At 36.5% G+C, this 25,155-nt stretch overlaps 1 protein-coding gene across 1 annotated transcript in view; it reads left to right on the top strand.

Annotated features, from left to right (window-relative positions):
- PLXDC2 (plexin domain containing 2) overlaps window positions 1-25,155 on the top strand; it is a 447,796-nt gene that overhangs the window by 225,103 nt on the left and 197,538 nt on the right. The window contains exon 4 of the mRNA XM_077772453.1: window positions 15,191-15,260. Coding sequence (XP_077628579.1) covers window positions 15,191-15,260 — 70 coding nt within the window. The remainder of the gene's footprint in view (window positions 1-15,190; window positions 15,261-25,155) is intronic.

Genomic DNA, 25,155 nt, shown 5'->3' with positions numbered 1-25,155 from the left:
CTGGAAACAGGACTTAAATTTAAGCCCTAAGGGAAGAAGGGAGATTCTCAAATCTTGTCACCAAATAATGTAATTTTCATGCCCAAAAGCATGCATTCTGTCAACAAATTAGACAAAAAAGAAGAAAGAGCTATGTGGCTAGGGGCATACTGAGGGCATCTGGCTCACTAATCCAGCTCTAGATAAGCAGGAGTTGAGAGAGAAGCTAGAATACTGTTTTCCTAAAGAGGCATCTCCTCCCCACCCCCAACCAGGCTGCCTCAGAATGGCGCAGGGAAAGATCAAAAGGAGAGTGTGACTGGAAAGCATGGTTTTTTAAAGAAATAGTTTCCCCTCCACCATAATCATTTATAAATGCAGTCTTAACAGCATGTGGAATCTTAGATTAATATTCCAGTAAGAGGAAGCGAGTAGAGTTGGGAGTAAGAGTGTCCCCTTTTCTCCCATCCATAAAAATATCTTATAATTTCAGGGCAGACGGAAACTTAGAAATCACTTACCTCACATGCCAAAACACATTGATTTATTTTTCCTTCTAGTATATAGGCCATGTGTAAGCCAAACTCATTAGTATTTGTATTATATATGTATGTATAATTTGACTATAGTCTCCCCATTGTCCTTTTAGGTTTAAAAACCATTTTTAAAATCATTATTGCAAAAAAAAAAAAAAAACAGATGTTAAAACCTAGTTTTAACTTTGACAGATTAAAGGAAAGAGCATGTTTTCTTACACAAAGTGAAAAATTTGTATAAGCCCCTACCATATGGCATTCAATAAGCCACTTTATATTCAAATACTGGTACTTATTTGGATATTTTTGTCCTTTATTCAAAGTCACAAGTTGTCAGACTACAGATCTAGAAGCTTCTGACTATAAACCTAGGAACCAGTCTGGATTTATTTCTTTTCCTCTGTGTGCACCTTCAAATTCTATGGTTTTGATAGTTTCTTCTATATTTCCATATTCATATTACTTAATATATTGCTGGACACCAAGTTTGATTCAATAGCCGGCCAAATCAAAATTATTTTGCTTTGGTGAAACCACAGTTTATGAAATTCTGATTCACGGCTTCTTGAGAGGTACCACTGTCCTGGTAGAAGGAATCCAGGGTTATAGAAGTCATGAAACCTTGGCTCCAAAACTCATTTTCTTAGTTTCTGGCCTCTCTGTGCCTCAATTTTATAACCTGGAAGAAAGGGGAAAAATGACTGCCTTGACTATCCTCTAGTGCTTTTTTGAGAATAAAAATGAAATGGATATGAAAGGACACTGAAAATATCAAATAAAAATGAGATCGTAGGGCAGTGCTATTTGAGAGTCCTCATTCTTTATAACAAAAAATAACCCTCAAACAAGTTCATTCCCAAGTGCTCTCCAAGAGTCTTCCCGATAGATAGATATGTATCTATATATTTATATCTGTATTATAATCTCCCCCCCACCTTTTTTTTTGGCCAAGAAAACACCAGTGTGCTCTTGGCCAGACATAAACACACTGTTAGCTTTTAAAAAATGTATCTATGTGTTGGTAGGAGGATTGATTCTTTATATAAGAAACCCCAGCAACATAAAATGAAATTCTGTTCCGTTTCTGTCATAATGCAGATACAGTTTTTTTTTATATAAAAGTTATATGTTTTTTGATGTGGTCATTATGTTTTTAGTTTTAAAAATTGGGCTGTTCTTGGTGGAGATCCTCAGACTATGTGAATATACACAGAAACCTTCATTTAAAAAATTAAGTCTTCTGGGGTTTGTTTGTTTGTTTGTTCCAGGAAAATAGCATCATTTCAACTAGCACTGCCATGGGTCTCTCTTATTGGCATAATGTTGATGTTGGCAGGCTAAATGTGAATGTCCGTGGTGACTTGAGTCCATTGTTTTCTCATTCTGCACAATTTCTTTCTTTATTTTTTCACTGTGCATCAGAATGTCTGTTGATAAGTGCTCATTTTTCTAAATGATTACCTCAAAAGTGAATTTAATTTGCTATCTAGATTAGGCTACCATCTAGACCACACATTTTTGCCTCAGTTCTGTTCACACAAACAGAAAGTTACTTTTATTATTTTTGCTTTGGCTGGTTGAGTACACTTGCTGCTCTGGCGTTCGAATTGCTCCATTTCAACCAAGACATTTACAGTTTATCAATTTGGCCTTATTTGCCTTTGTTCTTAGGATTTTCCTCTAGTTTAATAATAGACTAGGATGGGTTTTGTTTGCATGAGTCTTTCCAGCTAAATTTTGGTTTCATTAGTTGATTTTACTATTATTTACTTAAGTCACTTATGTACTTAAGTCACTTATCTCTTGAGACTAATTCTCTCTGTCCTGAAGAAAGTGTTAATTGAGGCCCTTTATGGAAAATAAAGTCTTGTCGGGGCACCTGGGTGACTCAGACAGTTAAGTGTTAGACTCTTGACTTTGGATCAGATCATGATCTTATGGTTCATGGGATCGAGCCTTGTGTCTGGCTCTGCACTGACAGCATAGATCCCGCTTGGGATTCTCTCTCTTCTGCTCTCTGCCTCTCCCCTGCTTGTGTGTACACATCCGGATGCTCTTTTTTTCTCTCTCTATCTCTCAAAATAAACATTATTTAAAAACAGAAAGTGAAGATATCTCTTTGTTCCATTCCACAAACCTGAGATTAGAGTAACTGAGTTCTGTCCCTCCACATCCCAGGGAAATGAGCTGGTCCATCTGCCTTAAAGGCAGTAAACAAATATAGGTAAAGATCCATTCCTTCTCCTGCTGATGGCTTTAATGATACAGATTAAACATTCCATAGTCCCACCTATTGTGCAGAGTTTAGTAAATTCCTTTTACTTATATGATTATCTACATAGATGTAGATTAGTAATTATTTAAGCTACCCTTGAGACCCTCCCTGAATCTAAGAACGATTTCAGACATAGAAGGGATGTTGGAGAGTTTTAAGATAGCTTTATGAAGCCCACAGTGATCAATTTTTATGTGTATAACAAGGCTTCGTTTTCCAAATCAAAAACGTACTTTAAAAAAAATCATACTTGATTTCATTCTATTTCAGTTCAATTTAATCTTATTTCTCCATATTGCATCTTTAGTGGATGGGTACCATTATTTCTATAAAACTAGAATCATAGGAGGTAATCTTATTCATCTTCTGTTACCAATGATGGCTGTAAAATAATTCTAGATAAAGAAATCTCTGCCCAGCTTTCAAAGTCACAAGTGAGGCAAACACTTGAGGCTTCTGTGAAATCTTCTTAGATGATTTCATTCACATTAGCCTTTTGCAATCATAAAGCTATAAAAATGGGACCCCACAGCCATATCTCAGATGGAATAAATAAGTTCACTTACTCTTGTTTTCTAGATTCTCTTCTCCAACTTATTTTTGATCATTTTTTCTGAGATCTCGCCATGAGTCCATGAAGACTTAGTAACAGTTAATTTTAGCAAACATGACCGCAAAACATATTCTCACCCCGAAGCTATAAAATGATAAAGCTTTCACATGACTCTTTTGCAGGGAAATATTTTGTAACACTGAAAACCTAGCAAAATGTAAATGGAATATAAAACTCTTTGAGAGTGAATATTTAAGCAAAGAGACTTAATTCTTGTGAAAAATCTTAAAGTACAGAGGATAAAAGACATTTTGGGATTGGGATTCCTTGGACAGGCTGGTATGTTAGTATCTTTTAAAACTATTGGTTATACCAATTTTTGTTACCTTTCTTTTTGTCTATTTCTTCTTACCAAATGATAGCCTATTGCTTACCCTAGCGAAAATAGTCAAAATCTCACACGACTTGTTCATAAATTGGTGGCCCCTTAGAACTTCCGTTGTACCTGGGTTTCCAGACTCAAAAAGCAGGTGTCTCTTTCTTTACTGGAGGTTCTCTGTTAAAATACCAGGACTAGAGCTGAACCACCTGTAACCACTCTCAACTGGTGATGAATTGCCAGGAATTTCTTATGAAGCAAATACCTGAGAAAAATGTCAAGTAACCTTCAATGTTGATAAATGGACAAAGGGTCCTAATACCCTGCAGAGTAGGCTGTGGGCATGGGTAGGTTTTCCTAAGGGAGCGGCTCTTGGAAGCTCTGTCGGGAGGCATCCATTGATGCAGCTTTTGAAAACTCCAGAAGTTGCCAAATGTGGCAAATTGTTAAAAATTGGTGAGTATGCATAAACAATATAAAGGAGTGTTTTGCATTATTTCTGTAACTGAAATTTGAAGTTATTTCCAAATAAAAAGTTAAAAAAGAGAAATTAACCAAGAAAGATGAAAAGTTAAAAATGAACTTGGCCTAAATTTGAATTTCACCCCATAATCAAGGTTAGTTACTCTTCTGATGAACTTGGCCTTCACTGAATTCCAGATCTTAACACATCTGTCGAAAGGCAGCTTGATATCATGTTTAAATATGCAGACTTAGAAACAGGCTGCCTGGGGGGCGCTTGGAGGACTTAGTCGGTTAAGCGTCCGACTTTCGCTTAGGCCATGATCTCGCGGTTCGTGGGTTCGAGCCCCGCATCAGGCTCTGTGCTGACTGCCAGCTCAGAGCCTGGAGCCTGTTTCGGTCTGTGACTCCCTCTCTCTCTGACCCTCCCCTGCTCACGCTGTCTCTCTCTCTCTATCTCTCTCCTAGAAATAAATAAGACATTAAAAAAAATTAAAAAAAAAAAAAAAGAAACAGGCTGCCTGCATTTGAGTCCCCCACCGTTGCCAACTACAACCTGGGAGACTCTGAGTGTGTTATGTACTCTCTATTATGTACTCTGTCCATCACTTTTCTCATCTGTAAAATGGGAAGAATAATAGAACCTACCTTCTAAGGTTGTCATTAGTATTACCTGATTTAACAGTTGTGCAATGCTTAGCTCAGTGGTGCTAGAGATGTCCATTACATTAATATTAACAATCACCATGCAAACATTTAACTTTTTTAGTTATTTTCCACTGACAGGAAAGAAGGGAAAGATAGAGTGTTTTTCCTGCCCTGGCCTGTTTGAGTATCACCAGTCAAGGACTTAACAAGAGTGTCATTGCCCTCAGGTGTACCATGGCCACAAATCATTGCTTGGGTGCCTGAATAGCAGGTACTTCTATGCTTCAGTTCCTGAAATGGAAATTTTCAGGCCATGTAAGTGTTACCAGGTGAAGTGAGACGATGTTATCCAGAATGAAGTCTATTTACTTTTTTAACACATTTCATGCTTGCCGAAGTTTCCTTACAGCAATGATTTTAGTGTTTCAAAGACCATGATGTGACATAGAGACTTGCTGTTCAAGTCCTGGGGCAGTATCAGCAGCCCTGGGAGCTTGTTAGAAATCCAGAATTTCCACTCCTTTATCCCCAGACCTACAGAATCAGAGTCTCTATTTTCTTTTTTAATTTGAGAGAGAGAGCAAGAGAGCACACTCTTAAAAGCATGAGTGGGGAGAGGGACAGAGAGAGAGAGTGGGAGAGGGGGATCTTAAGCAGAGTCCAAGCTTAGCATTGACACAACACAGGCTCCATCTCACAGCCCTGAGAGCATGACCCGAGCCGAAATCAAGAGTCGGATGCTTAACCAACTAAGCCACCCAGGTGCCCCTACAATCTGTATTTTAACAAGAACCCTTGATTATCGTGTACACCTCAGTGTGAGAAGCCTGGCAGAATCCACTTCCTTGCTTCTAGAACAGTGTAATATATCCAGAAGTGGCTTCTGGTTCTCTCCCTCCTCCCACCTACCCTCCAAAATCTTCTTTATAAAATCCTGTTATTCTTTCTCTGTGCCCTTCAACGATGTTCCTTCACACCCAGCCTGAATGGTAAATACTCCCACAAACTAATTTGAATAGTTCTCAAAATGATGCAAATATAGGCAAGCTACTGTAAGCCAAGTGTTTGCTGGGAACCATGAACTGTGAGAGGTCAAAAGATATGGTGCTAGTTCACTTAATCTCTAGTTCATTTGAAGGAGTATCAGGTAACTGCACAATGTTTACATATTGTTTCCTAGCATATGAATAGTCCTGTGCAGAGTGTCATTCAATATGGAGGGTTAATTAAATTCTTGGTTCTATAACAAAAAAAGTACTGAAGCAGTTAGAATTTCTACTCAGAAAATCAATTCAATTGATGGGCTTTATTTCTGAAAGGAATAGCCAGTCTCTTGTCCATATATTTGCATACCAATTAGCCCCTTCTCATGAACATTGTGATCTTTTAATTAGGTTTCCTGTGTTTTTAGTCACTGGGTTAATGACCTATCTCCTGTCCACTCCTCCCAGGGTGTGAGAGTTGGTTAAAATTCCATTTTTATTAAAAAAAAAAAAAATTCTCCATGGTATAAGCATTATGAGTTATATTGCCCACTGCAGCTATTTTATTTCTGAAATTTATGGTCAAGAAGCCAGATTCTCCTTTAGGGGATATCAAAGAAGTCTATATTGCTGCTGCCTGCATGTATATGCCTCTCCATTGCCCATTTTCTCCTTTAATATTTGCTTTTTGTGGAAACCTGTCCATTTCCATTTTACTATTTCTATAGCTACATATGTACATATGTATAGGCTCCTATTTATATCATTCTCCTGTCCTTCAGTTTATATTACTCCTTATTACTTCTTATTGTGTAAGGGGATCAATTTCAGTTAAACAGGTGTATAAACCAGTAACAGGCAATTCCCATTGAGAACTGTGAAAAAGAAAGCAAAGGTTCTGTAAGTTTAGAAAACAGGCCCCCGGATCTATCCTTGGAGGGTAAGAAATGGATGCACCTAAACCCCAAATGTCAAAAAAAAAAAAAAAATGGAGTTCAGGCTGTGCCCATTTGGTGAGAGGGGACTTGCATGTCTCCATCAGGCATCAGTGGCCTGTGGCTCAGCATGGCTTCTCCCAGCACTGCTCAGTCAGCCCAGGCCCTCCAGTGGTGCCTTTTAACTGAAAAGACTATACCTTCTTCAGATTTTCTCTTTGTTTTATGGCTTTGGCCTCCTGCGTCTGGGAGCCTTCTGACCATGTTTTATTATGACTACATTTTAAAGGAAATTGTTACGTCTACTAAAAACAAAAACATGAGTGACTGACAGTATTAAGGGTCCCAGGTAGACACAGTTACAGAAAGTCTGATAAGAGAAAGGAAAAGAAGCACGTGGTATAAAAGAAGGGAGAAAGTATGATATAGTGTTCAAAACTCAAATGTTGTGGAGTCAAACATGTGTGGATTGAAATTCTGGCTCTACTACCTCTAGTAGTTTCAACTTATTATCTGTTTTTTGTTTGTTTTGTTTTGTTGTAAAGTTTCTTCTTAATAGTTTCAGGCTTATTTTAAAAACCTTCAAAAAGTGGGGGACACCTGGGTGGCTCAGTCAGTTAAGTTTCCACCTTTGGCACAGGTCATGATCTCGTGGTCCATGGGTTTGAGCCCCACTTAGGCTCTGTGCTGACAGCTCAGAGCCTGGAGCCTGCTTTGGATTCTCTCTCTCTCCCTCTCTCTCTGGCCCTCCTCCACTATCTCTCTCTCTCTCTCTCTTTCTCAAAAATAACTAAAAATTAAAAACTTACAAGAAATAATGAAAAAGTTCCCATACAGCTTTCGCCTAGCTTTCCCTGGTGTTAACATCTTATATGCTTATGATACAATTATTGATAACAAGAAATTAACACCCGCTACTGTACTCTTAACTAATGTAAGGCTTTGTTCATATTGGTTAATTGTCCCAAACCATCTATCTTTCTTATTGTAAATCCAGTCTGGGACCTACATTGCATGCATTTTTCCAATCTCCTAGTCTCCTTCAATCTATGACATTTCCTCAGTTTTTCTTTGTCTTTCATGAACTTGATACTTTTAAAGAGTATTGGACTAGGGCACCTGGGTGGCTCAGTCGGTTAAGCATCTGACTTCGGCTCAGGTCATGATCTCACGGTTCATGGGTTCAAGCCCTGCGTCAGACTCTGTGCTGACAGCTTAGAGCCTGGAGCCTGCTTCAGATTCTGTCTCCCTCTCTCTCTCTGCCCCTCCCTGCCTCAACTCTGTCTCTCTCTGCCTCAAAGATAAATAAACATTAAAAAGAAAAAAGAGTATTGGACTGTTATTTCACTTCCAAAAGAGTATTGGACATATTTCAATGTCTCTGGTTTGGTGTTTGTCTGCTATTTCTTCCTGTTTTAACACAGGTCTCTGTTTTCAGCAAAAATTACTCTTTGTGGAAATACAGAAATGGTATTCTGTCATTTATTGTGCATTGTATCAGAAGGTACATGATGTCACTATGCCTCGCTTCTGGTGATATTAACTATGATTACCTGCTTTAGGGGATACCTTCCAGATTTTGCTCCTTCACTATAAAGTTACTCTGTTTCCTTTTATAATTATCAAGTATCTTTCTGCAGGATGCTTCCTGACTATGCAAATATCCTGTTTCTTATCTTACTTTCACCTTCTACTTTTAGCATTCATACTTGCTAAATACAGGCAAAAATACTTAGCATAATGTCTGATATATTAAATGCTAATTTCATTTTCCTACCAACAGTAAATACAGTAGCTATGATTATTTCAATATAACAAAAATGAGAGCATCTTAACATTGCCCAGAAACATAATATTGAATTGTGATATAATTCTATTAGTAGAGCAGTTTGCCTTCATTGATATTAAACACAACGTATATTACATCACTTCCAACTATTAGGAATCAAATAGGGAGCTATTTTTCTTTAGGAAACTAATTTTAAGGAATTCTTGCTATGTTAGACACCTTCATGTGCATAAGGTAATATTCACTATCATTGACTCAGTGCTTATGAAGGTCCATATATTATTTGGTCATTCGATTCTTGTAATACAGTTTAAAGAAATTTCTTTTTTTAAAAAAAAGAATTTTCAATGTTTATTTATTTTGAGTGAGAGAATGCATGCACACATGTGTGTGTAGGAGAGGGGCAGAGAGAGAGGGAGACAGAGAATCCCAAGCAGGCTCCATGCTTTCAGCACAGAGCCACACGCAGGGCTCAGCTCATGAACCAAAATCAAGAGTCAGACGCTTAACTGACTGAGCTACCCAGGTGCCCCTAAAGAAATGTTTTGACTAGTAACCAAACTGTGGCTTAAATAGGTGAAATGATTTATGAAATCACACAGCTACTAACTACCAAAGCTGGAGCATAATTTCAAGCCTCTCTGACTCCCAAACCTTGCTAGATCATTAAAACTTAGGAAAGAATCATTGAAAATTTAAAAATAAAGCTTCATCTAGTTCCATTAAAGGAAGATTATAAAATGTGTTTCTGGTGGTTAGGAAAGAACTAAGACTGCAGTAATCTACTCTAAGTATTTACAGTTGAGTGAGTTTTATGCGGTTCAAGAAAGTTACTCAATTGTTTTGTGCATTCTGGAAGAATATATCACATCTCAAAGTTTATCCATAATTACTATAAAAATTTACTTTAATAAGAATGATTATTCAATAATTTGTATTTATAAGAGATATAAATCTTATTGGAAATAAAATCATGAGGTATTCTAGAAGAAAGTCAGTAGCTCTAGAAATATTCATGTAAATTAAGCAAAATATTTTTTCTTCAATTTTGCAGTTACTCTCAAAGTCAATATTTAGCATAAATAAACACACTGAAGATATATATCAAGATTGATTTGATCTACTTTTTGAAATATTTTTAGAAAAAATAATGCAGATCTCATTTTTCCAATAATAATGATAATATCCCACCAATTTGACAGACCCGAGATAGAAGTATATGCCCCTCAAACATTATATTATTTGAATGATTAAAAATAGAATGTTGAGGGGCACCTGGGTGGCTCAGTTGGGTGGGCATCCAGCTCTTGACATTGACTCATGTGATCTCACGGTCTTGATAGTGAGCCCCACATCGGACTCCACTTCAGCACGGAGCCTGCTTGGGATTCGCTCTCCTCCCTCCGCCTCTCCCCTGCTCATATGCTTGCTCGTTCCCTCTCTGTTTCTGTCTCTCTATCTCTAAATAAATAAATAAATAAATAAATAAATAAATAAATAAACAAAACATTTAAAAAATAGAATTGTTGAAATATGTGGATAGAAATTAATGATTAATTCATGAATTCATTTCTGCATAAATGAACAGTCCCTAAATTCTTTGGACCATTTCCTATCATGAACTCATGAAATTAGCAATTACTTAAAGCTTAGTTACTACTAATTTTCTTGCCACAAGCTTTTCACCAGGATTATGTCTTCTACAAATGAAATAAAGACTTGGGGGGACCAGAAAAATGTAGCTTTATTACTGTTCATAAGAAGCTGTCTTCAAACAAGAAGCAGGTTTTTTTTATTAATGACATTTTAAAAAGTAGCTTTTAGGATTATAAATGTGCCCACTCCATATACTTAATTCGTATTAGGAGGTTTCTCTCTTCAAGGTCTTGCCAGCATTGACAAATTAATTTATCCTTGTAAGACCACTGAGAAATAGGCAAACAAGTTAATCTGGAACAGTGTTTGTTTAGGATTACAATTCCTGTGTTATTTGAAAGGAGTTAGCAGAGATCACAATAATTAGCCTAAAAACAGATAGCAATAGGCATAAGAAAAATATGTAAAAGAAGCGATAGAAGTGCCTTGGAAATCTGAGAGGATAGCCCTAATGGAGGGAGCCTAATGGTCTGTTCCCAAAAGTAGTTTCCTGGGGCATGTTGTGGGAGGGCATGATGTGGTTTTAAAGGTCACAGTCAGACACGGCTGTACCTGCCATAAATCTGGACCCAACTGTCTGGATTCTCTTCATATATTTCTACAGAATCTTCAAAGAATGTTCCATTAATTTATCCTTCCCCACATGAAGAAGTCACATATTGTTTGCTTGTCTCAAAATTGCCATTTCTCCTTTCAGATAATTCACTTCTTTCCACAGAGTGTAAGATGGAAACAAATTCAGTTGATTCTATGTGTGTCACCCATACTCTTGAAATTTCCACTTCTAAGCTTTTATTTTGTATTTTGCCCAGACTGTTAATTAAATCATATGACAAGTTTCCTGAACCCTTATTCCTTTTACATGGACTATCTCTTAACGGATGAGATCCAAGACAGGATAATGCTCAAGGTCCAGTAATTACACCATGGGTTCAATATTATGTTTGTTTTTGTTTACAGTGGCTTTGTGACAAATTCTAGGGTTCTGGTTAGCCTTTCAGGTTGCAGAAGAGTCCTTTGTTGCATATTCAACTTGGGCTCATTCTTATTTATTTTTTATTATGTGAAGAATGCCTAGGTAATTAGTCTTCTCACACCTAACCAAAATAGCTCTTTATCTCAGTTGATGGCCCTATAGATCACTAGTCACCCAGCTAGAAACCTATGCTCTCTCCTAGACTATCCTCCCTCACTCCCAATTTAAATGTCCTTCCAATAATCACAAAGTTTATTTTTACTTTCTTTCTTTTTTTAAAAAATGTTTATTTATTGTTGAGAGGGAGAGAGAGAGAGAACGAGCCGGGGGGGCGGGGGGCACAGAGAGAAAGGGAGACATGGAATATGAAGCAGGCTCCAGGCTCTGAGCTCTCAGCAACAATGTGAGGCTCGAACTTACAAACATGAGATCAAGACCTGAGCCAAAGTCATATGCTTAACCAACTGAGCCACCCAGGCATCCCCTTCCAGTTTTACTTTCTACCCTTATTTTGATCCATCACTTCTGCTTCCATGCCCTAAGTTCTCTTCTGGTTAACCTCTGTCTGTCACTTTAAAAGAGTCAGTTTCCTCTGGGTTAGGTGGCCTCTCTTGGTCCTTAGTCTGTCCCTGCCTAGTCCTGTTATTTATCCTTAGGTGATGTTCCCCTGCACCACTTTGTCAATTCCTCAGAGGAAGGAATGGGTGGGACCTATTGACTGTTTTATCTTATTAAAACCCCGAATGTTTTAATTACCTAAGGGTAATTATATTAAATATATAGTCATTTCCTGTCAAGTCACTCCATGAAAAAGAAACAAACAAATAAATAAATAAAAACCACAAAGCACTCCTGAGAGGGAAAAAAAAAGCACTCCATGAAATTCTAGCACTTTTGTTTTCCTGTTTATATTTTAATATTTTTCAGTTATGTGTTTTAAGAAGGGATAATAATTTTCAAAAACTTGCCTTTATGTATGGCTTTTCTCGTCACTTTGTTTTAATATCTCAACAATTAAGAGTGTTGCCATTGTTGTCTGCCACATCTGGGGTCAAATTCTAGTTTTCCTCTTAGGCCATTCTTAACCACTCTGATGCTGAGTTTCACTTTAATGCAGTTATTGTCTGAATCTTATGCAGTTGCTTTATGTGTGCCTGTATATATAGAGAGAATGTTAGGTAAGATACCGTAAGAAGTCATAACTTGAGCTAAGAAGTAGGACTTTCTGCAGCTGTGACCCTTGCTAGGCCCTTTTGATGCTTTGTCCCATATCCCTTCTGCCTTCCTGAGCTCACCTGTAACCATGGAGGGAAGTTCTAACATACCAGCAACTTTCCAGCTCAAGTGCTGTGTCTCCTCTTTTCATCTGAAGGCACAAGCACAGGGAGTCTGGGGGAGGAGGGGATTTAACCTCCAGTCGGTAGGAGATTGGAATTATTGGATAAATGTCCCAGCCTCCTGATGTCCAGTGAAAAGATTCTAAGGCATGTCTTCTTTTGGTTTCTCAGAGGCTCTCCAAAGGGAAAACTAGCTGTAGCGGTGACATACCTAATAATTTATCTATTACTGATTTCTCTTTTACTTGTCTCACTTTTCCTACTTTCTGTAGCAAATGCTTCCTGATTACCTTCCAAACAAACTATCTGCCCCTAAATCCTTATGTCGGAGTTGGTATTTGGGGTACCAACCAAACTAAGCCAAGGCTTAAAGAATATGGAAGCCATGGCCAACCAAGGTTGACAGACTATGACAGTCAGAAGCGACAGCATGTAGCAGTACCAGAGCCAATGCTTAAAGGTGGCAAGTTCAAGAAACTAAAGGAAAGCTCTAGAATACTTGCTGGAGCAGAAAATGTGAAATGCAAGTTGTGAGGTAGTAGGGGCCAGTTAGTGTTGGGCCTTAGAATGCATTGTCACTCTTTTGACATGATTCCAGAGACAGTGGGATCTAGACTGAATGATTTCAAGTGGAGGAGTGATATGCTAGATAATATGGAGAATAAATTCTAGGGGAAATGGAGCCAAGACATCTATGAGGAAGTAATTAGGAACCTACATTTGGGAAGTATTATCCACAGAGAAATGAACAGACTTTACAGTTATTTAGAAGGTAGCATCTTTCTAAATTCCCATTGCTATTTCTTCAATGTCAGTGAAGCAGTCATGGTGGTAATGAACTAGGGTAAACTGGTCATTTATACAGGAAGCATTTCGATTATTGATATTGCTCTTTGGGATAATATATTAGCAAACTTTCTTTGAGACTGTCTTTATTTCTCAAGAAAAGCCTTTAACTTATGTTTTAATGTGTCTCATTCTTCTTTTAAAAATATTGAAATGTTTGTGGTGGCTGAGAGACTAATATCCTATTCCTCTGGTTCATCTTTGGTAGAGTAATTGATAGCATTTGTTAGTAATACATATTTAAACCAAACTCCTACTCTGGAAGTAAGGATTCCAAAGGGTGATGAACTTTATCAGTTTGCTCATGAGAATGGAAATAAATTACAACGATGAAGACCAATATACCACAGCAAGTGCCTTTATAAAATTATTTTTCGATGTCTTTTGTGAGATACCCACTTTTGCCCTTGGAAACTTTTTTGTAAGGGGTATTAGTAACCACTCATTTTAGTTAGTGCGGCAAAAATGGGTTCTGTTGTCCCCATCAGTCAGCATAAAATAAAAATGGTGATAAACCCTCTTGGAAGATGCAGCTTTCATTAAAAAGGAGGGAATGAAAACCTAATTGAAAGTTACTGTAAATTTTGAATCATTAATTTCATGCCAAATAAGTCATTAGAAATCTCTGATGGATATAAAAATGCAATCATTTGCAAAATTGGAATGAGCAAAATTCAATCTAGATATACTTCACTATTTTTTTAATTTGTTTATTGGGAAAGCTGTAATATAGAGGTTGTTGAATTTTAACATGAAAGCCTTTTGCTGTCAGTAGTTTGTTCATGCTGCTGGGCTCTAAACCTGGTACTTAATTTCTTTCTATAACCTTTTATTTCAGTTGGTCATCTTTGTTATAACTCACTGTTTTTCTTGCTTCTTGACTGATAATAATATATCTGGTTCATATCACTTCAAACATATGAAAAATCTAAGGTTTTTTGTTTTGCTTTGTTGTGTTTTGTTTTTATTTTACCATATATTATGTATATTATATAAATTATATGTATATTTAATATATAAATTATGACACATAAAATATAAGTACATACATATTTTATAAATGATACAATAATAAATTTAAAAATATAAATATATATGTAGTCCTCTTTTTTGAAAAAGCAGAGGTAAAATTTATGAGCTTTCTTCTTAACTCTTTCCAGTTTTATTCTATGAAAGGCAAAGTGGTTCTCCAGGAACCAGAACTTTTTATTCTTTGACTCTGTGGTTTTGAAAGTGGACATAATATACTGAATACAGAGAGGTTATTGCACCAAAAATAAAAATATCTGTAGGTCTAGATCAGAGTGCAAGCTATGTTGTTACATGAAGCTACCTTTCATTATGAGATATACAGAAGACAAATTGAATACACAATTCCATAAAATAATTTTTTGTTTTGTTTTTTGCTGTCTTGTTCAGTGAAACTTGATAGATAATGTGTTCCACTGTGTTGGAGAAAAGTAGTCAAACTAAAAATAGAACCCTAAAATACACTGCTCACCATGATGACTGAACTGATTCTCAGTGGACAACAAAAAGGCAATAGTGATATTGAAGAGAAAGCTTGAATCACAGTTGAACTTCCAGGTTCTTTTTGTAAGCGAAGAGCAGACCAACAGACCATCACAGTCCAACTTTTTTCTCACATACTTCGAACACTTAATTACCAGAGAAAAGAAATCCTTTATTACCATCAGGGATTCAAGGTCGAACAGTCAGCTGCAATAATAGTGGTTCAAAGCAGAAGCATCATTTTTTTTAACTGGAAGGGTTTTCATTTTACATTTACTATTATGCACATTATTGATTTTCTTTTCTGGTTGTTGTTCCTTGCAGAGAGTGAATCTGTCCTTCGATTTCCCATTTTATGGCCATTTCCTACGTGAAATCACTGTGGCAACTGGGGGTAAGTGGTTTTCTACCCATTCACCCTAAATAATCTACAGTTTCACTATAGTTATTTTTAATTTACTTTACATTTCAAAAGGGACATTTATTGGGAAAACCATTGCCTTCTATCACAAAGTCACGGGTGTAAACAAAATCTAAGGAAGAGTATAGCTATTAGAAAAACTTTTCAGCAGAAAAAAAATGGAGTTATAATTTTCAACTTAGATTCATCTGTTTTCTTTCTACTTTTTTTCCCTTCTTTTTCTTTCTATGTTTTAATTTGTCTTTGGTAATATGGTAAAACTGCATAAATGGGAATAGACCTAGAAAACAACAAGGTGTTTAGGGAAGCTTCTGCAGTATTTTTCCCTTCTTTTAATGTATGTAAGTGATTAATATAAATATATATATATACACACATCCTCACATATATTACCTTTAATTATTCCACCACCCCCCAATTCTTTAATGCCACCTACGTTGATTGGCAACTCACTTGAATTTTAAAAATAAATACTGAGATTCAGTTGGGATTCTTTTAGTTTCATTTTTCTGCACAACCTTTGGAGATTAGTATAGAGATTGGCAATACTCTAGAAAGGCAATTATCATTTTTTATAGTATATCCCAGAAGTCAGAAAAATGTAATCCTTGAGTGCTACTAGCAGACATAAGCAAAAAGCCAGAGAATATCCCTGTGTTCTGAGGGAAAAACATGAACATGGAAGCATAACTTATGAAATAAGTTAAAAGAATTCCAGAAGTGGAATGGAGTCTGTGGAACAACCACATCGAATGCACCTTAGACAGGAGTCCCTTTCCTTCACTGGGTTTCATTATTGATCTTCTGAATGGTAGGGAAGTCATGTTGATCACTCCTGCCATATTTTAATATGACATTTAGGAGATACATAGGATTCAGAATAGGACTTGTAATCAGAAATGTCAACAAACAAAAGTTTTTCAGCATCTACTCTGAACAAAGGCCACGTCTGACTTGGGATTATATAGTCTAGGAGACTATTAGACAGAGTGAAGCAGAATGTGGGAGTTCCTTAGAAAAAACAAATGATGAAATATGGGTTTCCATGACAATACTGAGACACCTGTGAAAGTCCAGTAGTACTTTATAGAAAAATTATTGTTTATGACATATCTTAAACAATATCTCAAATTTTGTGGTTATGTAGGGAAGGATGGGTAGGTCCCAAGGAAGAGCATCTTGAATAAATACACAGACTAAGAAATGGGTAAGGTATATGTAGGATAGCAAATAACTGAGATTGAGAGAAGCTGGGAGTAGGTTTACAAAAAATGTGGCATAATAAGAAGGGAAAGGTAGATTGGGATGATTTTATGTATTGCCTCAAGAGTCTTTGTGAGTCATTAGTCCTTAATTAGTAAGTAATAAGCTATAAGAAGCTGAACCCAGACATTTGTATAATGCCTTCATGTATAAAAAGACTGGGGTTACTACATATAATTTGAAAAATACTGCAGTAGCTTATGTGACACATACTGAGGGCCTTGGCAAGTCTGTGGCTTCAAATCAAGGGAGAGAAATGATTCTGTCAACAAAAACCACAAACTCAAGAGACGAGCTGGTTTTAGGGAACACCAATGGCTTCAGTTCTGAAACTATTATATTTTGTGTAAAGAAAGGACTAAATAGAAGCAAAATTCATACAAGGACCATGTCTTTTTGAGCTTACCATCCATTTCTGTGCTAGTATAATGCATGGCACCTGATAGACATTTAATAAATATGTTGAAGGATTAAGAGAAAAGGGAAAAGGGAAAATTGAAAGATTGCCCCTGACACTATGAATTGCATCTTGCTTCCTAGCATCTTTAAAGTATGATATGAACATGGCTACATTATAATATGGACATTAGACATAATTTCTAACATGTTAGTTACGAGTGTTCCACTGAATTTTAAAAATTATTAATCACATTTGTTCAAAATCTATACACATGCTGGTAAAAATACAGGCCCCTTTGAGTTTCAGCTTCTCAAATTGTTTTATCTTTAGAAATCATGTTGGTGATTCAGCCAATATGAACGAAGACTTCCCTTAGCTGTGTTGGTAGGAAGAAAACAAATAAATAGCTGTAGCATCTTTACTGCTTCAAAGTACCAATTTCCTTGGAAAAGATTCTTAAGATAAGTGAAAAATCTGACGTCTTAAATGATCTCCATCTTCTCTGAAGAAAACACTAATGTAAAGAAATATTTTTTCTATCTACTTAAAACATGATTGCATAGAACTTGCACATATAAGTGCATATGACCCTGTTTAGAGAGATATAACTGAGATCATTTAGACACTTACCTGGGTTTCGCCTAAATGAAACAAGAATCTCTTATAAACGTTTTCAACTAAATAAAAAGTTTGTTTGTACATTTATCGCTTACTTATTCAATCAGTATAGATTGAGCCCCTACTGTGTGAGAGACACAGCATGTGGTATTTCACTGTATCCAGAGAAGAGTAAATTTTGAGTCCTGCTCAGGATCTTAGAATCTAAGAGGAAGGAGTATATAACTAAGTGTCAGAGGAGACTGACTCAAATACTGCAGGGGCAGAAAGTTGCTCCAAGACCATTCCTGTTGGGCCAGTCAACAGCAGGCTTGTCACACTGGCCTTGAGGGAAGGTAGAATTTTAGCAGGCAAAGAGGCAGGTTGAAAAAATGAAGAGAGCGAAAAGGCATTCCAGACAAGGGAATGCTGAACTGGGAGAGAATGCTGAACCTGTAGTGAGCATTTCTGGAGGACTATCAAGTGCATCTGTTTATCCCCATTGGACGGTTGGAGTTAAAGTCTAGAGAGAGGAGATGGGAAGAGTGACGAGAAATACTTTGAATATTATCAATGTGGATGATATCCAGCAGCTATCAGGGTTTTCTGAATAGAGAACGGATCTGGTCGGTGCTGGCAGTGGAGAGCAGGATACGGTGAGGGTGGCGAAGCAAAGAAGGCAATTATTAGCAGGGCTTTTGGTATTTCTGCATGAACCCCGGTGCCTTAACCAGGCTGTGTGCAGTGAAGGAGAGACAGAGCCAGTGCAAGACACACGGCCGAGTTCTTTCATCATTGTGGTTACAAAGGTTTCTAGGCCACAGGGTCCATTAGGATGCGGTGAGTAAAGCTAAGAACTACGTAATGGGGGACTTCTGAACAATAAACTTTTGATGGGTCTCGTCTATGATTGATTAGGTGTGATAGGCAGATGGACCTACCTGACAAATGCTCGTCACATTAGAAATCTTGGAAAAGTTATTAACCATAAATGGCTTGGGAGAAACCTTGAAACCATGAGTGAGGTGAAATCAAGTTGACTGCTGGCCATTCTAAATAGACCTGGGACTGGGATTTTTAAAATAGGGATGCATAGGTGTCTGTGAAACCAAAATGAATATTCTATTGACTGTCAATTCTCTTCAACTGTATCTACAGATTTCTCTTGAACTTGTTTTTACATTGGATTTGGGAAAAAGAAAGTGAAATCTTAAAGTGGGTATTTTAAAGCACAATCTTCATTCCTACTCCGCTGTTTTCCCGTTTCCCAAGCCTCCTTAAAATCCAGCCCCTACCCCTCCTCTCTCTCTCTCGCTGTTCACCTAGACACAAATTTCTTTACCACTGAAATGAGCTTAAAGATGTCTTGTGTTATTGCTAAGATCAACACCGTTTCAAAACAGAAAATGGTTTAACAATACAGGCATATATATAATTTATTGTGACCCATCTTTGTACTTAAATATACAGATTCCATTATGAATAAACTTAAGTTTCAAGCTAAAAATGTAAATAAAAACTTAATATTTGGCCATTCATTTATGAAGTATAAAAATGAATCTTTGTTTATTAAGCATTTTAATTTTCAAAAGCTTCAGTCATCCATACAAATAACGCACAAAGTGAATTGGAAATACCATCTTATTTTCTGGTTCACTGGTAACAGAATCTGAAAGCATTCATTTATCTTTCTATTTCAAAAATACTTCAGAATACAAATATTTCAGGCATTAAAAGACTAGTGCTCTGCGCATCTCATAAAAATATTTCCATTAATGGCACCACTAAGCTGTGTTGTTGGCGTATCACACTGCCTTCATTTTCTTTCTATATGAATACTCTAATTGGTTCTTTTTTATTATTGCTGCTATGATTATCTTTTAAATGTTTCAAAAAGCAGATTTAAGTGTGCTGATCTGATGTTTAATTTCTGTGGCCACCACTTGTAATGATTTTTTTTCATGAGCCCATCATGGGAACACATTCCTACGATGAGAGAAAAGGCAGGGGTGGGTTGGTGCTTTAAATAATAGGGAAGAGAAGGCTTGACAATACCCAGATAATTCGGGCCTGAGGATGTAAGTATGTAGACAGATGCCAGTTCGTAGTTATAATTGTGTGTGGAATTGCCGACCATTGCACATGAGATTGGGAACCAAAGATGATATAAATTAAAAAGATAATGATGAGTATGTATTGACAATTCTTGATTGTATGAAGGGTTTGCCCTCCCTTTCTTTCTACATGAATTTCTAATTGGGGGTTAAATTAACAAAAATGTTTAGGATTTTTTCTGAGGGTATGAAAACAGTTGTACAGTTGTGGTCACATATCTCTTCTGTCTTTTTTCTAGTTGGTTGGATATTAACTGACATGCAGCACAGTTTAAGTGGAAGGTGTTGAATTTCAGATCTGTTTTATCTCATTTGCCATATGGTAACTAATAAGGTACAAAATGTTCATTATGTAATCAGTGGGTAGTATATGAAAAATCAGTGCATGGCATTAAAAAAGTCAAAAAGATAAAGTAAAATATGTATCTTCCTTCTTCCCCTGCCTTCTACTTTACTGATTCCCTGCCCAAGAAAAAAGCTGCTCAAACTTAAACTAATTTCCTAAATTAGGCCTATAATCATTTGGGTGTGTTTTTTTTTCACTTTAAGTACCCAATAAAAGAGGTTTTTATTTTTGAAAAAGTAGTGCAAATTATTTTGATTGGGTTTTCCAGAAGTGTATTAGCATAGTTTCCAGCTTCTTTTTTTGTTCTCACTTTTAAATAGTAATATTTTAATTGCAGTCCCAAATAATATTTCATGCTTTTTAGAGGGACTTGATTAATAACAGTCATAAAAGCTTTTTTAAGACTGGAAGAGAGTTAGTTATTACTCATGATGATGAATTTATAAATACCAACCCCATCGTCTTTCAAATATATAACCTCAGAGAAAAGAACAGGATGTATCCATTAACTTTCTGAATCTAGTGAAAAAGTGAATGTGGAATTATTTGCCTCTTAGTATTATTACTATTGTTATTATTATTAAGAGAAAGCAGGAGTTACTGGTTTCTGATGCATGGAGAGAGAGAACTGAAGGGATGGATTTATTGGACAAAAGTAAATCCATTCCATACGATTCATTAATTTAAAGTAACAACCAAGGTCTCAAGGGCTTCTGAACAGGTAAGTTTTGTGGTGTCTACTTTGGTGTATCTAAATGATGTTCTGTGAAATACCTCAGAAAACCTGAGCAAGTTCATCTTAGCAGTCCTCCTAGATGATTAACTCTTCCCCAGACTGTCTAGTGTCCGGAAGTAGATACAAGAGATTCACCAACATTACATTTCTTTTCTCTGTGAGTCTATGAACTGCATGTTCAGAAGCCGTTTTGTTTCTCCTATGCATCAACACATCTTCTTCATTAGCACTGGCTCCGTAGGACTGGGAGTAAGTGTGGTTGGAGATTAGAGCAATAGGAGACCCAGAGAGGGACCACCCAGGAGATAGACTTGTCCATAGGATTGAGCAAAAGAAATATGAAAGGCAGAAATATGGATAGAAAAAGGGAGGAAAATTATAGAAAAGTAAAAAGGAGAGGACCATTGATGCATGACGGTTAAGTCACAACTGCAGACAGGAATTGGGAAGGTTGATCAGCCAGAAGAAAAGTCTGGGTGAAAAACACATTCTCCAGGTTTGTTCCCTTCCTTTGCCACATAACAGCCACAGAGGAGTCCATCTATCCCATCACCGGTGCTCAAACATTCAGAACATTTGCCTCTGGAAAAAGCACCCTGTATCCCCTCAGGCACCCAGGCTTTATTTGAAACATTGGCAACAAATAATTTGCTTGCATCCTGTCCTAGTCACTGCATCAATAATTCAGAAAAGTAACAATATTGCACAGATGCTCAAATATATCACCGGATTGAAAACAAAGGGAGTGTAGGTAGCTAATTAATAAAGTTGCAGTATATAGCAGCTGCTCCAAAGTTGTCCAATCCTAGTAAAGAAGGGAAAAAATACTAAGCAATGCGGGACTGACTTTGGACTCTAGCCATTTCAGGAATAAATTCAAAAGAGCTCTCTTAATTCCTACTGAAGCCAGCATTTGAAATTCAGGGTTTTTTGGAGAAGTAATCTGGCATCTAGGTTAAGATAAATCTTTGAATAAGAATATATAGGTTCAGAAGTCAAACTAGTGATAACTGTTGTGATGTTTAGCAAATGACTTTTTCTCTCTTGCCTCAGTTTTCTAATCTGTAAAATAGCATAATAAAAGTATCTCGCTCAGAAATACTTTTGTTCAAGATTAACTAATATGTTATCAATACCTATTTCATAGAAAATGCTATAGTAATAGTATATATTATCAGTACTATGCTTTGTTTATATGTAACTTCTCTTTTATCCTTTTCAAGATACCGNTTCATAGAAAATGCTATAGTAATAGTATATATTATCAGTACTATGCTTTGTTTATATGTAACTTTTCTCTTTTATCCTTTTCAAGATACCTCCTCTGTAAAGCTGTGCTTACTCGTTAAAGTAGTTTGTTGTTTTTCCTTGATGACATTATCCATAGCTCAGAGGGTGTTTGGGGACTTAACTTGTCATTATCTCTAACAGCTCCTTTTAAAGGTTGGCTCATCCATTCGTGAATGGGAGAATAGGACCTAGATGACTTGAGATGTCCCCTTTATCAGCATAGGTATATCTGTCATCTCTAGCTATAGTACAGAATCTCTTCCAAAGACATTCTGTGACTCTGTCAGAAAGTCACAAAATTTAGCAATTTTGTAACACAAGGTGGAAGAATCTTGAAATGTTTATCTAACTGTGGTATCATAGGCTACCACTGGATAACAGGCATTATTATAATCAGCAGGCCACATACACCATGCTTTTTAACTACCCTTTATATAACAAGAATTTTAAGGACAGGTCATCAAAGCATAAAGTTCGCTGTGGGTAACTGATGGCGATGGGAATGGACAGTACCCCCAGCGGCATCCAGGGTGCCTTTTATAGACTTCAGATTCACTTAATTGCTAATGATCCAACTTGAAAATGTATTGAAGACCCAACCACAAATGACAATTTAAATATTTGTTTAAATTTATGTGTGATGTATTGCCTTTGAATTAGGAAGCAGATTCCTTTATGTATACCTGCTGTTTCAATGCTAATCTTTATTTTTAGGATCTTTCCTTATTTTTTAATACTTTACAGAAAACAGATACAATGTGAAAACAGCTCAGAATTTTGTTCTCATTTCAATTGATACAGCTCTGAGGCTGAAACATAGTATTAACAATAATAATCCTAAGTGTTGACTATTTCTAATGCGGTTATGGTGGGTTAAGATTACATTGTTGGTCTAACTAGCTGGAGGGCTGCAGAGATATTTTCATTTAATTTGCTTGGATTATTGTTCAAATGAGAGGTTTCTGCTGAAGGCAAAGAAATTTTAGAAGAAACACTGTTTAATTGGTTTATTATCAATTTTAACAGCTACTATAAAAAGCAAGCATCATTTTAGTTAATAGCTTGCAGAGAAAAATCCATAGCACTTTTAGGTTACTCTAGAAAAAATTGAAAATTAGGAGAATTTGGAACAAGTAGATTTTGCAAAAAAAGAAATATTACATAAATGTTAAAAAGTAAACACCTTTAATTTTTTTAATGGTGGTAAAATATACATAGCATAAGAGTTACCATTTATGGGTTTACTGTTTATGAATTTTTGTCATTGACCTCAGCTCTGACTTTTTTGTTTCTCTTCTGATTCTTTTTTTTCTTTAAAATGGTAATTCTTTAAGTAACTTATCAGTTTCCTCCAAAATGCATTCAAGGGGGCACCTGGGTAGCTCAGTCAGTTAAGCATCCAACTCTTGGTTTCAGCTCAGGTTGTTATCTCATGGTTTTGTGAGTTCAAGTCCTACATCAGGCTCTGTGCTACCAGCCTGCTAGGGATTCTCCGTCTCCCTCTCTCTGCCCCTCTCCACTTGCACTATCTCTGTTTTTCTCAAAATAAATAAATAAACTTAAAAAAATTCATTAAAAGGACAGCTACTCCCCAAAGGTTTATACCAGTGCACTCTTGTACACAGTGTTTACTGTTCTTTTGACCTTTCTGGTTCTCAATAATTAGAGGTTATCTTGGAGAAAATTTTAAAGCTATTTCTTTAGCATTAGATAAAATAGAATAAAACCAATTATGTAATAAAGCTTATTATATCATCTTAACTATAAAGTTTACAAAATAAGAGTTATAAGACATTATGTAACTAAAAATTAAGGTTATAAGATTGTGTGTTAACATGGAAAGAACACAATGATAATCAAGGTATAAAGTTGTGATTGCATACAATAGTATTTATGTTAAAATACCATGCAAATAAAAGGGAAGGGAAAGCAATGCTGGCTGTTCTGTAATGGTGACACTAAGAGTGGCTGTTTTTCTATTTCCTAGTTTCCTAATGTTAAATTGAAAATTCAGTTTATATTTCAATTCTTATCTTTGTTTTTATAAAAAAAAAGTACTTAGGAGGGAGCACCTGGGTGGCCTAGTCGGTTAAGTGGCCAACTCTTGATTTCAACTCAGGTCAGGATCTCATAGTTCGCGAGTTTGAGCCCTGCTTGCAACCTGGAGCTTGTGTGGGATTCTTTCTTTCCTTGTCTCTACCAGAAATATACAATACATTAGAAGAAAACTAGAGAGAATTACTTTGTAATTCTAAAATTGGGAACACTTTACTAAGAATACTACAAAACCCAGAAACCATAAAAGAAAATATTGATAAAAACTACATATGTTAAAAATTGGCATATTAATAATTCATGGCATTTAAACATAACTGAGAAAAAGGAAATAAAAATCTAGGAAAATATTTGCAGCAGACCTGACAATCGATGGGCATTTTCCTTAACATATAAAGATGTAGTGTAAGGAAAAGATAAATACGGAAAATAAGCAATGAGCAAATGACAAAGGCAGTTTATTTAAAAGGAATTATAGGAACTTCTGATTTCAGCTCCCCATTATAAAGACCGTAGAAGTTGTCATTCCTAATCTAACAACAAGAAAAAGCTACACGGGCTGAAAATCAATTAACTTTCATTGGACCCATCAGAGAGCTGAGATCACAGGACAAATCGCCATCCCCAGTATCTGGACAGATAGGTGTGTCCAAGGACTATAATGAGTCTCTGATTACCTGGAGCAGAAGCCACTGGCACCACAGACTGGTAATAACACTTTCCAGGGTGGAAGTGTGGATTAGCCGAAGAGTAAAAAACTCCCAGAGTCTCCAGTGTTCGGGGTGCCCTTAAGCTTCTATGGACTTGACCTCCAGGAGCCCCATCGGGTTCTCAGAGTGAAAATCTGAAAAGAGTCCCTTCATGGCTCTTCTGAGAGAGAGGAAGAGTAATCATGGTGAGATACATACAGAACTCTCTCCAAAACAAAGGCCTAATCTTCAGGGGAAGATGTTTTCTCTAGGGCCTCAGCCTAGCTAGAGGACTCTTATTTTTTCCTAGTAGGGCTGCCTAGAACCTCCCTGCCTCACAGAGAGGAAAATAAAAATACATGGTCAACAGGACTCAGG

Source organism: Crocuta crocuta, unplaced genomic scaffold (assembly GCF_008692635.1).
Source record: "Crocuta crocuta isolate KB4526 unplaced genomic scaffold, BGI_CrCroc_1.0 scaffold96, whole genome shotgun sequence".
Taxonomy (NCBI): Eukaryota; Metazoa; Chordata; class Mammalia; order Carnivora; family Hyaenidae; genus Crocuta; species Crocuta crocuta.
Note: the sequence above shows the minus strand (reverse complement) of the source record. Positions and strands in the feature narration are given on the sequence as shown.